Source organism: Tribolium madens, unplaced genomic scaffold (assembly GCF_015345945.1).
Source record: "Tribolium madens isolate multiple individuals breed KSU strain unplaced genomic scaffold, Tmad_KSU_1.1 Scaffold_3;HRSCAF=73;Tcas5.2_LG2, whole genome shotgun sequence".
Lineage (NCBI taxonomy): Eukaryota > Metazoa > Arthropoda > Insecta > Coleoptera > Tenebrionidae > Tribolium > Tribolium madens.
Window position 1 is genome coordinate 8,349,065 of NW_025401006.1, and position 13,779 is coordinate 8,362,843.

The 13,779-nt window shown below is 32.2% G+C and overlaps 7 protein-coding genes across 11 annotated transcripts in view; all 7 read right to left on the minus strand.

The window, feature by feature from the left end:
• The window catches only part of LOC123007102 (Kv channel-interacting protein 1-like), a 74,968-nt gene that overhangs the window by 48,393 nt on the left and 12,796 nt on the right, over window positions 1-13,779 (minus strand). The window contains exons 2-3 of one of the 5 annotated variants that reach the window (XM_044402157.1): window positions 7,738-7,795; window positions 6,956-7,681 (exon numbers count right to left, since the gene is read on the minus strand). The exons of the other annotated variants lie outside the window; for them this stretch is intronic. Of the exons in view, the coding sequence (XP_044258092.1) occupies window positions 7,019-7,681; window positions 7,738-7,785 (711 nt within the window). The 5' untranslated portion in view covers window positions 7,786-7,795 and the 3' untranslated portion in view covers window positions 6,956-7,018. Of the gene's footprint in view, window positions 1-6,955; window positions 7,682-7,737; window positions 7,796-13,779 lie in introns of those variants that run through there. 5 annotated transcript variants of the gene reach the window in all.
• On the minus strand, window positions 1,593-2,459 carry LOC123007108. The gene is made up of 2 exons (XM_044402163.1): window positions 2,399-2,459; window positions 1,593-2,347 (listed from the first exon to the last, which is right to left on the minus strand). The coding sequence occupies exons 1-2, from the start codon at window positions 2,447-2,449 to the stop codon at window positions 1,703-1,705; spliced, it is 696 nt and encodes a 231-aa protein (XP_044258098.1). The 5' UTR covers window positions 2,450-2,459; the 3' UTR covers window positions 1,593-1,702.
• Window positions 2,563-3,695, minus strand: LOC123007105 (uncharacterized protein PFB0145c-like). Its single transcript, XM_044402160.1, has 2 exons — window positions 3,308-3,695; window positions 2,563-3,252 (listed from the first exon to the last, which is right to left on the minus strand). The coding sequence occupies exons 1-2, from the start codon at window positions 3,353-3,355 to the stop codon at window positions 2,590-2,592; spliced, it is 711 nt and encodes a 236-aa protein (XP_044258095.1). The 5' UTR covers window positions 3,356-3,695; the 3' UTR covers window positions 2,563-2,589.
• Window positions 3,742-4,684, minus strand: LOC123007107. The gene is made up of 2 exons (XM_044402162.1): window positions 4,545-4,684; window positions 3,742-4,484 (listed from the first exon to the last, which is right to left on the minus strand). Exons 1-2 carry the CDS (start codon window positions 4,581-4,583, stop codon window positions 3,822-3,824), a joined length of 702 nt encoding a protein of 233 aa, XP_044258097.1. The 5' UTR covers window positions 4,584-4,684; the 3' UTR covers window positions 3,742-3,821.
• On the minus strand, window positions 4,722-5,567 carry LOC123007106. Its single transcript, XM_044402161.1, has 2 exons — window positions 5,491-5,567; window positions 4,722-5,436 (listed from the first exon to the last, which is right to left on the minus strand). The coding sequence occupies exons 1-2, from the start codon at window positions 5,527-5,529 to the stop codon at window positions 4,774-4,776; spliced, it is 702 nt and encodes a 233-aa protein (XP_044258096.1). The 5' UTR covers window positions 5,530-5,567; the 3' UTR covers window positions 4,722-4,773.
• Window positions 9,263-10,151, minus strand: LOC123007104. The gene is made up of 2 exons (XM_044402159.1): window positions 10,021-10,151; window positions 9,263-9,973 (listed from the first exon to the last, which is right to left on the minus strand). The coding sequence occupies exons 1-2, from the start codon at window positions 10,069-10,071 to the stop codon at window positions 9,299-9,301; spliced, it is 726 nt and encodes a 241-aa protein (XP_044258094.1). The 5' UTR covers window positions 10,072-10,151; the 3' UTR covers window positions 9,263-9,298.
• On the minus strand, window positions 10,243-11,152 carry LOC123007103. Its single transcript, XM_044402158.1, has 2 exons — window positions 11,028-11,152; window positions 10,243-10,975 (listed from the first exon to the last, which is right to left on the minus strand). The coding sequence occupies exons 1-2, from the start codon at window positions 11,076-11,078 to the stop codon at window positions 10,292-10,294; spliced, it is 735 nt and encodes a 244-aa protein (XP_044258093.1). The 5' UTR covers window positions 11,079-11,152; the 3' UTR covers window positions 10,243-10,291.

Below are 13,779 nucleotides of genomic sequence, written 5' to 3' on the forward strand. Positions count from 1 at the left end.
CCAGCAATTTAATTTATTTTGTATTTACATTTACATTACAAAATAAAACTTATTTCATTACAGTTTGCAATGTCAATGTTAAATCACAGATGAGAGATCATAATTTGCCATAAATATCAATTTAGAATGGAATATGGAACAGTTTTGGATTATAAAATCATATCAAGTAAACAGTATTTTAATAAAAGTAAACAAAATATCTGTTACATTAAATTAAAAATTCTGTTGTTTATTCCAAAAACTGTGTTCATTAGAGATAATGTCCATGCTCCAATTCTTTTTTGTCCTTTCTGTCCTACTTGAAAGCAAATTACATGGCATGGAAAGCCGAGAATTCCCTAAATTATTAATAATCGACTGTAAATAGTTTCAAACACCTCAAAAATGACAGAAACAACAATTTCAAACTCCACTTCCTTTTGTGTCATTCCCTAATAAATTCTCTTAGCCCCCACACGACATGTAAATTAAATTGAAAACGCAGTGATAAAGCATAAACAGGGAAACGGAAACAGCAAGTGCCTATTCAGTATTTCCATCAGGAGTTTCAGCGAACCATCCGCATTGGTTTTGAAAACTTTTTTAGGGTTAGTACAGTTGTCATAACTTTTTATTATCGTATTACCTAAGTTAGGAAGAGTACTTTGTATTCAAACACCAGCCCTATCTTTTAAGCAACGCCTACAAGTTGGTGTTTTTCTTCCCGTTTTAATAGATTCTCATCCGCTGAAACACGTTACTCTGATAAATAAGCCAAAGATTCGTGCCGAAACCATGGCGACATTAAAACAGACTCAAAATATTTTCCATTTGCGAAAAAAGGATTTCAAGTTTCAAGCTAATTTGTCGGTACTTGAAAGTCCAGAGTCTCATTAGTCGGATTTCACCGTTATGGAAATGCAGTGCATGTAGCAGACCTAAAATAATAAATTGGGATTTCCTACGTGTACAGCAAATGTGTCTCTCAGGAAATTTCAATTTATAAGAGACCACTCGGAATGCAGCTCTTGCAAATAACTCCCCAGTCAAGTTCGTTCTGTTTTTCAAGCTTTTTATTAATTTCAATAGTAACGCGCCACCCACCCATGAAAATTTAATTACAACAAGCGTAATTAAACGCAATCAGTTCATAAAATTTATTGATTTTGTCTTCTAATGTCATTTCTATAGGAAAATAAAAATTTTAATAGTGGAGCCTTTGATGGCGTAATATGGTTAGTTTAAGTGAGAGAGAGGTGTAAAAGCGACGGCAATGAAATTTTGGTGTTGGCTTTGATAAAATGAGATGTATGTACATACAGATCTGCTTTTCTATTTACCCTTGTCATTCTTCCTCGCCATTTTTCGTAGTTTGATGTTTATTTTAAAACTGCTATAAAAACTAAAACTTACACATTTCAATTATGGAATTAGTGAGTGAATATTGTAGTTAATCTAAAATTGCTTACATTAATTTCAACTAGACGTCTCTAGTCAAACTAGGGAAGCGCAATAAACAAACTTTCAGTATTGTTTCAGAGACTCCACCTGTCAAGAGTAAACTTGCGACAATTACCTCAGCTTTAGAGCAAAGCCATTAAAGAAAACACTTATTTTACGTTACTTATAAACTTTGTTAAACTAATTTATTATTGTGAACAGACAAGTACATTATCTCTCGATAAAAATACAAAACAATAAAAGATTATTATCTATCACTTAACTAACCTATGATCGAATTAACACATTGAGTAATGTCCTTGAGAACAACACTTGCACTGCTGCTATACTGACTGACTTTCAAATCCGAACAAGCTTGAACTGACACTTTTAATTCATCAAAAAGACCATTACCTCTTACAATCTGCGTTGCAATGCTGTTGGGGATGTTTACCATTTCTAATTCTATCTCTTTAACTATCGGCTGAATGCATGCATCACTATCAGGATCGCATAGGTCAAGTTGGAATTCAAGAGCATCAACTCTGTTGATTTTAATGTCTATTATGTATTGGATCGAACTTAAAATCTTGGAAGCTTCTTGAGCGTCACCCAAAATACATTGTTTTAATTCTTCGATAATAACTCCTGGTAAATTTATAAGATACTCTTCACGAGAACCAAGACAATAAGAAATATCAACACTAGCTGACTCTCCTAATGTCTTTAGTGCGTCGAGTTCAGAAGTGACTTGTTCCTCGCCGTTCTGAATTGACAATATTCCTTTTGTTTCAACATTGACTGCATAAACTTCAAAGTCATAACTTAGGTCATTTAGGTGATTTTCAGATGATTTTATGGAACTTAATACAGTTTGCCGTAAAGTTTCAAGTTTGGCTGTTGCATCGTCAATAAGCGAACACTTTACCTATGTAAACATATCGTTAAAAAATCTAAAACAAACATCTACTGTCGTCACCTGAACCATCAACAAACACAACAACAAAATAATCAAATGTGGTCCAGACATAGTTGCTTTACTAATTTCAAAAAGTCAGTGTTGCCATTACTTATATAGAAATAAATTGTAGCTATCAGGAACATACAATAAAGAGCTTAGCTTGCCAATAAATAAAACGTGTATAAGTTCAAAATAGATTTATTACAGTTTTATCCAATAATTCTGTTTGCACAACTGATTATAACTTGGAGAATGGAATTAGCATCGCTGGTATATTGGGAAACAAAATTATCTGAGCACTGAGTAGCCGATGTTTTAAGAGAAGTCAAAAGACTTTCAACTGTACTAACTTCAGTTTTAATATTCTGAGGCAAACGAATTTTGTCCAGTTGAATTTCCGTTAACAGTGGTGAAATGCATAAAATTTCCCTATTGCATTGTTCAAACTGATGTTCAAGATGATGCACCTTATTGAAGGAAATATCTATCACATACTTTGCTTCAGACACAAAATTTGCTTCTTCTCGATTCAAATGAAAAACGCATTGTCTGAGTTGTTCACCATATTCAGCCGGTAATCTGTTGAGAAGTTCTTCACGAATGTCGGTACAAAACGAAATATCTTTATGAGCGGCGTGTGCTAGGTCTTTAATAGATTGTATTTGGTCGTTGATAGTTTCTGATTCTTGTTGGATTAAAACAACTCCTTGCGTGATGACATTATGGCTGTTGGACAAAAAATCGTACTCTAGGCTTTTAAGATTGTTATGAGCTGCCAAAATGTTGCCTTGAACAATACTCTTTAGTTCTTTAAGCTGCTTTTCTGCTTCGTCGATTATGTTGCGAAGGCTTTTAATTTCAGTTGAATTAACCTAGATTATTCAATTAATAAAACATACAATTACGGTTTCTAGATGAATTGCTCACCTGATATGCCAAAAAGGCGATTACTATTGCAAAAATTTGTGTGTTCATCTTAATATCTAAGATTGATTTATACTACTCCGGCTTATATATTTATAGCCTCTCAAAATTAAGTTATTAAAAGTTTGCTTAATATAAGATATTAAACTTGTTCAGTATTCCTATTATCGTCTTTGTTGCTAACCCTTTAGTTAAATCCTTAGCCTGTTCTTTAATCTTGTGGTTTATAAAAAAATAAACGGCTCTATATTTATTACCTTTTCCAATACTAATGTTCCAAATATTTTATATAGATAAAAGTTTGATCAAGACAAGAGATACAGATAACACCAGCTATAACAATAGAAGATAAAAATCAATCTTCATTTCAATTAATTTAACAATCAAGTGTGATTCATAATAATAGGCTGACGAAATTTTTCTTTTTATGATAGGCATCTAGTAAAAATGAACACGGTTTTTTTATTTTCTAATTATTATACTTCATAATTATACTTTTCAAAAATTACTTAATTTATTAACCAATTATTCTATTAACACAAGCCGTTATATCCCCAAGAATCGAAGAGGCCTCACTTGTGTACTGAGCTACATTTTGCTCAGAAGCGTCGTTAACAGAAACCTTCAATGTATCAGCCAAACTTTCGGCAGCTTGAACTTCTGTTTTAATATTTTGTGGAAGTCGAATTTTATTCATCTGGATTTCAGTAATCAACGGCGAAATACACAAAATATCCCCTTTGCATTTTTCAAGTTGGTGTTCAAGACTGTGAACCTTATTGATGGAAATATCAACAATATATCGAGCATCACTCAAAATAGTACCAACTTCTGATATTAAACCAGCGATGTGGCGGTTCATTTCATCTACATAACTGCGAGGAAGTCTGTCGAGGACTGTTTCCCGGATGTCGGTACATGCAGAAACGTCTTTACCAGCGGAATGGGCCAAATCCTTGATTGTCTGCAACTGCGAGTCAATCGTATCTTTCTCTTGTTGTATGTTCACCGCAGCAGATTCGGCCGAGTTGGCTCCATAGGTTTGAAAGTCTTGTTGAACTTGTTGGAGATCACTGTGAGCCACAAGAATTTGTCCTTGTACAATACTTTTTAGTTCTTCAAGTTGTTTCGTAGCGTCGTCTATCAAATCGCGAGGTGTGATAAATAAAGCTTTTGAACTCTAGTCAAAAAATAATAACAAATGAGTCTTGAAGAATGGTTTGTTTAAGTAGTTACTTACAGCCAAAATAGCACCCACTACAAAAATAACTTGCTTCATTGTTCGCAATTTGACTAAATAGAATACTACGAATACAATATATCTCCTTATATAAAGACAGTTATTACGCAAATAACTGATATAATCTCGAATTCCTAAATCTAGACAGATTTTATCATCGAAAAACAAAACTACGTCTCATTTTCTAATACTGGTTTATTTATTATATAAATTGAACAAATACCAATATCTAACCAATAATCCTGTCAACACAAGCTGTGATATCACCAAGAATGCTGGTAGCCTCTGTTGTATATTGAGCAATATGGTCATTCCCGCACGATTGTCCTGATATTCTCAAAGTGACCAAAACGCTTTGAGTTGCTTGTACTTCAGTTTTGATGTTTTGTGGTAGCCGAATTTTGTTTAATTCAATTTCAGTAAGCAATGGCGAAATGCATAATATTTCTCCTTTGCATTTAGCCAGTTCATGTTCAAGACGGTGGACTTGGTTAATGGTAATATCCACGATGTATTTAGCGTCTTTAGCAATGGCTTCAGCTTCACCCATCAACCCATGTGTGCAATTACTTATTGCTTCAATGTAATGTCCCGACAATCTTCTCAAAAAAGGTTCACGGCCCTTGGTACACTTAGTAATGTCTTTTCCCGCTGAATGTCCCAAATCTTTGATTGTTTGCAGCTGTGAATCTATTGATTCGGCTTCTTGCTGAACAGATACGACTGCTTCTCTAAGGGTGGTATCAAGAAATGTATCAAAAGCAACCACATAATTCCTCAGAGTATCATGGGCTACGAGGATATCGCCGTGGACGGTTTGTTTGAGTTGTTCTAGTTGGCGCGTTGCTTCGTCAATCAAATCGCGAGGAGCAAAATGCTCAGCATTTGCAATCTTATTATAATAAAAATGTTAGTATTTGATTTAACGTTCATTTTAAATACTTACAGCAAACAAGACACATAAAAGAACTAGTTGTCGAGCCATTATTATTATTTTTACTAAACAAAAAGTCAAGAGGAGTGCTTATATAGTACCCAGCTAAGTAGCTCTTATGAGATAATTAATTAAAATTTTTACAAATTATCAGATAAAAAAATTATAAGTGAATCATCAAGATTTACATACAAAGTACAATAGAAGTTAAGTTTGTTACTATTTTATTTTACAACTATATTTTTACAAAAATAACTACAACACTTAAGCCAATTGTTCTATTAACACAAGTTGTTATACATAAAAATCGAAAAGGCCTCACTCGTGTTGTACTGAGCTGCATTTTGCTCGGAAACGCCGATAACAGAAATCTTCAATGTGTTTACTAAACTTTCGGCAACTTGAAGTTCTGTTTTAATGTTTTGACGAAGTCGAGTTTTATTCAACTGGATCTTAGTAATCAACGGTGAAATACATAAAATTTCTCCTCTGCAGTTAGCAACTTGGTGTTCAATATCATGAACCTTGTTAATGGAAATATCAACAATATATCGAGCATCATCGAACAAGATGTCAATTTCTAATATTAACTCAGCAATTTGGCGATTATTCTTTACATCGACACCTTTCTACCTGAGGAGTAAGTTTCATTCTAGAAAAAGCGTTCTCACCGTCAAAACCAACCTTCGCAATTTAAATGAGTTGTCGATGCCACAGTTACGTACTGTGTTATATCAAAGATCATTCACTTAAAACGTAATTAGAACATATAACAAATACATCGAAATCTGGAAATTCTGGAAATTCAGTGTTTACGTTCAACACACCAAACTTTAATTTATAAAAAAAAACAAATTAATGTTTGGTGTGTCGGTTTTAAATTGTGTTTGTGTTTGGCTAAATCTTTAATAGTCTGCAACTGCAAGTCAATCCTATCTTTTTCTTGTTGTATGTTTAGTACAGCAGATTCTGTCAAGTTTACTCCATAGGCTTTGAAATTTTGTTGCATTTTTTTTGAGATTGCTATGAATCACAAGAATTTGTTCCAGAAAATTACTTTTTAGTTCTTCAAGTAGTTTCGTGGCTTCATCTATCAAATCGCGAGATGTGATAAATGAAGCACTTGAAGTCTAGTCAAAAAAGGTAATACTTTAGTTATGTATGTAGTTACTTACGGTCAAAATTACACTGATTACGAAAATAGTTTTCAATTTTGCTACATAGAAACTATAGTGTGAGAATACATCACAAAGTGATTCACGAGGAATAATGAGCCTGACCAAATTCTCGATGCAACCACCATTACTTTTCGCAAGTTGCTTTGCGACAAATGTAATGTTGGTTGCATCGATAATTTGGTCAGGCTCATTATTCCTCGTGAATCACCCTGTATAGATAATTATTACAGAAAGGATTGATAACATTTTTAAATTCGAAATTGGACAGGTTTTATTATCAGAGAAACAAAAACTACGAATTATTTTCTAATAAATACCTATATATTTTATTTAAATATAACGAATTAAACAAATAATAAAATCTAGCCAATAATCCTATCAACACAAGTCATGATATCATTAAGAATGCTGGAAGCCTCTGTTGTATATTCGGCGATATGGTCATTTCCGCAGGATTGTACCGAAACTCTTAAAGTGGTCAAAACACTTTGAGTTGCTTGAACTTCAGTTTTAATGTTCTGTGGTAGCCGAATTTTGTTTAATTCAATGTCAGTAAGCAATGGCGAAATGCATAATATTTCTCCTTTGCAATTAGCCAGTTGATGTTCAAGACGATGGACTTGGTTAATGGTAATATCCACGATGTATTTAGCGTTTTTAGTAATGGCTTCAGCCTCTCCTATCAACCCCATTGAACAATTTCTTATTGCTGAAGCGTAATGTCCCGGCAAACCTCTCAAAAATGGTTCACGGACTTTGGTGCAAGGAGAAATGTCTTTTCCCGCTGCATGTCCCAAATCTTTGACTGTTTGCAACTGTGAACTGATTGATTCGGCCTCTTCTTGCAAAGATACGATTGCTTGTTTAAAACTTGTATCAGCGTATGTATTAAACGCAATCACATAACCAGAGATATCGTCATGGGCTACGAGGATATCGCCGTGGATTGTTTGTTTGAGTTCTTCTAATTGTCGCGTTGCTTCATCAATCAAATCACGAGGGGCAAAGTGTTTAGCATTTGCAAACTATATTAAAATAAAATTGTAGTTATTCAAATTAACTTACATTTTTGAGTACTTACAGCAAACAAGCCACATAAAAGAATTAGTTGTCGAGCCATTATTTTCATTTTTACTAAACTAAAAATCAAGACGAGTGTTTATATAACAGCCAGTTAAGTAGCTCTTGATCAATCCAATACCTACTGCAAGTTATCAGATAAAAAAATAACAAGAACTCGTAAATAAAGTTCAGTAAAAGTTTTTAATTTTTTTTAATTTTTTTCAAACTTTCAGCTAAAAATTTGAATTATTTTAAAACCTAAAACCTGATTAAGATATCCTAACAACAATTAATTTTTTTAATTTATTTTGTTATCAATAAATAAGTTGTATTACAAAAATTTCACTGTAACATAAACATTAAAAGACAATCCAAGCATAATACTTAATTTTTTCCATTTTCGATAATGTAACTAGATTTAAACGATGAGTTTGATTCATTTCTCTGAGGGGATTGGATAAAATTGAAAGGGTTAAAGGTAACAAAGTCGCTTCGGCAAATTGTAAAAAAATTAATAAGTTAACGTCGTAGAATGAACAGGTTTCAGCTGTATTTAGGCTGATGATGGTAATTGATTGCCGAAACATGATTTTTTATCTAATCTAATTTTTTTACAATTGGCGACATGACTTTGTAACTACTTTGACTTTCAGTAACTAAATTTGTACAAGATAAGTTCTCACATGTACATTTTAAATATCCCGAAAGCTCACTTTAAATCTATTGTCTTAACGAAATGAGGGCTTTTAAAACAAACATTATTATAAAATTAATCCTTCTATAAAAATTACATACTTTTTTAGACCCCAACCCAGCTTTTAACTACATTTTGACAAAGCATAAATAATATTGACAATTTGAGATAAAAATAAGGATATAGGTACTTGAAGTGTTTTTGTTTTTTTCTCAAAACTAAGTTGTAAAGATACAAAGACTAAGATGCAAACAGCTTGAACTGATAAGCAAAAAACACAATATGTACATATTTACATCACGCTAATCTAAGAAGATAGAAATTTCTAGTAGGTACTTAAAAACTTACGTATCAATTGGACTAATTAAGACTTCCTCGGTCTATGTCATTGTTACCAGCGTATGAAACGATAAAATTGGGTTAACAATTTTTCACAAAACATATACGAGTACATTTAATAAATTTCATGTTCAAACAATGAAATTTTACTATGGATTTTTTTGAAGTTTTGCAAAATTTAAACGAGTATCAAAGTGGTATTATACTGCTCTAGTGCTTTAAAGTAAAATCCACAGCGACATAAAGAGAAACTCAATCCATAGTGACAGAAAAATGCCGACTGCTTATTGTCACATAATGTTTTTTTTATTCAATTTTAAAAATATTTAAACTAAATAAAATACTAGTATTTTAAACTATATTCGTGTAGTAACTTCTTATTACCTGTGATAGTAGAATGTTCGGTAATCTTCTACCTTGTTTGGCAACTTTGTTATCTCACATTGTTATATGAATCGTTACTTTATCGTAAATAACTATTAACATTAATATTTATAATAAATTAAAAACATTTTTAGTATATATTTTAGCCGTATAATTTTTTAGATTACATAAATGATGAAATAATTTCATTGACACAAACTGTAACATCGTTCATGATATCTGTAACACCTTCTACGTATCCAGCTACTCCCAAATCTGCACATTGTTGAATTTTCGCTTGGGAAAGTTCCACTTCTTCATTTGCTGTATTTACTTCAGCTTTGATTTTTAAAGGTATATTTTCTATGGCGTTGTTTATCTTATCAACAACTGCCGAAATACATTCATTATCATCCTCAAGACATTGTCCAAGTTGAAAACTCAAGTCATGCACATGATTCATTAAAATATCAACATTATAAAAAGCTTGCGATAGCATAGAGTTACTCTCTTTCTGAACATCAGCAATACATTCCTTTACTTGTTTACGATAAATTTCAGGTAATTCAGTTAGTTTTTTTTCATTACCATTAAGACATTCAGAAATGTTTTTGTTTACAGCTTCGGCTAAGCTTTTAAAGTTGGCTATTTCTTCATTAACAGCTTGATTTTCTTCTTGTATATCTAGCTCTGATTTAAATATAACGTCTGCACTAAATCCATCGAGGTTTGAACCTAAGTCATTTATTTGATCATGGGCTACTAATATATTTCCCAAAGCAAGGTCATTGAGATTTTGCAACAGAGCTTTAGCATCATCTATGAAGGCCTGAAGATTTACATGCGTAAAACTGTTAATCTAAAATAATTTTAAAGAATAGCTAATTATTTTTTTGTATTTTTTACCTGTGTGATTAGCACAAATGAGTACAACACCAAAACTCGTTTAAACATCATATTTAATAAAACAAGTACTTTTAGCGCCGATTTAATGTAGTTTTAAGATAATATTTTTCAGTGCGATATACTGTGTTTTTATCAACAGCAAAGATACTTTGATAAAAGTTGAGAAGATTGTTTGTTGATATCTTTAAATGATTTATTAAATCTCTAAAATGAAGAACAATGTAATTCTAATTATTTTAATTTTAAGACAAATCTTCGGCAAATTTTAAATTTACACAATTGAATTAACACAGTCTTCAATAGTCTGAAGGATGCTAGTTGCCGCAGTGACATATGTGGAGACATTACTATCAGAACAATGGTCAACTTTCGGAGTAAGTGTGTCCACCAAAACAACAGCTTTATGAACTTCAGATTCAATCACTTCCGGCAACTCCACCTTATCGACATCAATTTGTCTTATAACCGGCGACAAACACAAGATACTTCCAGTAGTGCAAGCTTTAATTTGTATTAAAAGTTCATCAACATTATTTGTCGCATCTCCAACTTCCTTTTTGGCTTGATCAATATTGGTATCAACTTCTTTATTCGCATCGGAAACACAAGTTGCCAACCCATGTTGTGAATTTAGTAAAGCTCGGTCAAGTTGTGGTTGAGTAAGTCGAAGGCATGAGCGAATATTAACACCAGCACTGTTGGCCATATTTTGCATGTCTGTTATAGCTCCATTTATTTTATCAGCTTCGTCTTGGAGTTTGACTTCAGCAGCTGATAAACTTTCGTCGGCATACTTATGATGAGCGGTACTGGCGGAATTGAGATTTGTTTTGGCTGATGCAATAGCACTGTCGACAATTATTCTCAACTCTCCTAGTTTTTGTAAAGCTTGATCGTAAAGAGTGTAAGGAACGATGTTACTTTGGACTGAATTTGCAACATATGTTGCACCAAACTAAACAAGCAGGTAAATTAAATATAATTATAAAATAGCGAGAAAAACTTACTTGGGCAACACCAACAGTGATTACAAGAGTGCATACAAATTGTTTCAACATTCTGAAATACTTTTTATTATTGCAGTAATACTTTAAATGCTCCTTTTTATACGTATCATAATTTTAAGACAATAGATATAAATTCTTGATTAAAAAACAAAAAATTAGGATGACAAAAATGATTTTGATAAATTGCATTTCTATGTAAGATAAAAATTAAAAAAAAAAAAATAAAAAACCTCAACAAATAAAATCTAGATATTTTGCAAGCCCAATTAAATATTTTCCATTATTATTATTATCACTTTTGAAAAAAAATCATTTCTCGATTGTTTTTATCTAGACCGCTTATACAGTAGATACTCAAACAAAAATTCTTAAGGTCAAATCTTTGTAGTTACATAATTGATAATTATGTAGTTTTAAAATTACTCAAATTCCATATACAAATTATAAGAAATGATGTAAATACTAATATTTAGATACATGTTAACTGCATAAAAATTTGGTTAAAGGCAGTTTTGCCAACAATGGCTCAATATAAAACTTCACAAAAATCGATTCAATTTGCATATTAACTTACGGAGTGATTAATCGATACATTGGTTGTGTTTGACACGTATACCTTTATCAGCTTTTGTATCGGCCTAATAAATAATTCATTTGGATTTTAGTGACTGTCTCAACATCAGTGATTTATACGAAGCTTTTGAACTACGAGACAAAAACTGTATAAATGAAACCATTCTCCTGAATAACAATACTACTATTTCAATACAAAATTAAGTAGTTCCCAAGGTTTTACAACCCTTTTACCTTTTTTTTTACTTACAATTGTGGCTTTAGTGGGATCAAACTTTAAACAAGTCGCTTTCTTGCTTCTTTCATTATTAAAGGACAACAATAAGAATGTTTTTAATAGGAAGTTGAGGATTGAGGCTTTTTTTTAATGGTTCCTGTCCAAAACTCTAAAAGAGTTGGGTAGTTAATATAGATATAAATAACAACTATTGCATGAGTTCTCTCGAAAATTAATTTCTATCAATAACCACTTTTTTAACTAACAAACACCCTGTATATTATACTAATTTTAAGTATCATAAATTAGCTTAACTGATAAAATTATTCCACCAATACTTTATGAGAGCCTGCAGTTACGTGTAACTGAATTGCATGATTAATTTAATGTTCCCGTAACCGTTCTTCCCTAATAGGAGGATAATCCAAGTAGATCATTTTCATAAATCATTTAATCTGTTACCTTTGCCATAACTATTGCAGTAGTATCTCATAAAACTTTCTGGTGCAACCTGGCGGCAACCTCTTAGATTATAAACAACACCTTGTGCTAAGCTTTAATTAAAAGCTCCGCCAACACATCGCAGTTTTATTTATTTAGGTGTAGCGAAACAAATATGTTTCCGTCCGCAATTCATTCACTAAATATTTATGTAATTTTAGATTGCGCTCCCTGAAAATTTTATAACGGTTAAATGTCTCTAAAAGGATTCACGTATGAAATGGAAATAAAATCCTGAAAAATGCAAATATTCAAAACGAGCTTGATGTTTCGGAGTACTCGTATGATGACTCGATTTAATTCGGAAGGATTTATAATTTCAATTAGGTTTTGCGGATACCACTCGCTGTCTTTAATTTATGCTGCTTGAATTTCAGCTCACTGTACCTGAATTCAGTTCAGACAAAATGTGACAAATGTCTTCCTCGTACATGACAAAGACATTTTGAAAGAAAATACTCTATTGGAAAATATTGTAATGAGGACGTCTCGAATGTAATTTGAATTTTCCTATGCTCCCCAGAGAGTGTGAGAAATTCAAATTTAACCTGGAGAAGAAGATTGAAAAAGCGAAAGCAGACTAACCGCCAACACTTTTTAACCACGCAAAAAAATTTTATTGGCGAAAGTGCCTCAAAATGATAAATTACTGGTACGAATTAATCACTTTTGATTTAAAGTAATTGCTAATTACTCGTACACTTGCATCAAGATCAAAGCTGTTTTGTTTGAAATACGGTAACGTTTCAGTAATTGAATTTTTTCTCTTCACAAAACCCGACTAAAAAAACCTAGACAGGATCATTATGTGGTGCTAATTAGGTTGCAATTTATCTTTCCGACAGTCCGATGCTCCGATGTTATTTCTCACAAGGGAAGGCAAACGAAACCTTCTTGCTTGATATTAAACACCTTGTGCATCTCCTTTAAATGATAAATCTTCAGAACATTAAATTGCGTCATTATCCACACATAGCCTGAGTTATTACACACTTTTCGTCAAATTTATGTTAATTTTAAGCCAACATGTGTTTACTGCATGTCAAAAGGGATTAAAGGGTTCAGCACCAATAAGGAAATGTTATGATGCTTCAGTTTATATTTGTAAAGGCACTACTTCAAGTAGTGATAATCCTTGCTTTCAGAGATCCTTTCAGTATTACGATGAGTTTATATTTCCTGAATTGCAGAACATTTACAAAATTGATTTGACAAGAAACAATAAGAAACAATGACTTGCATCTTAGGGATGTTTTAAGAAGGCAGTTTAGAGCTTAGTAAAAAAGGATTTTTGATTACACACTCAATAGGTAGGTACCCACAAAGTAACTAGAAACTTTTGCCTAGGAAAAATTTCGAGAAGTCGACAAAATAATATGTCATAAATTTGAGGAATACAACATATGAGAAGTTATATCTAGATTTATTCTCTGGGACAATAAAACCATAACGCGTGTAATA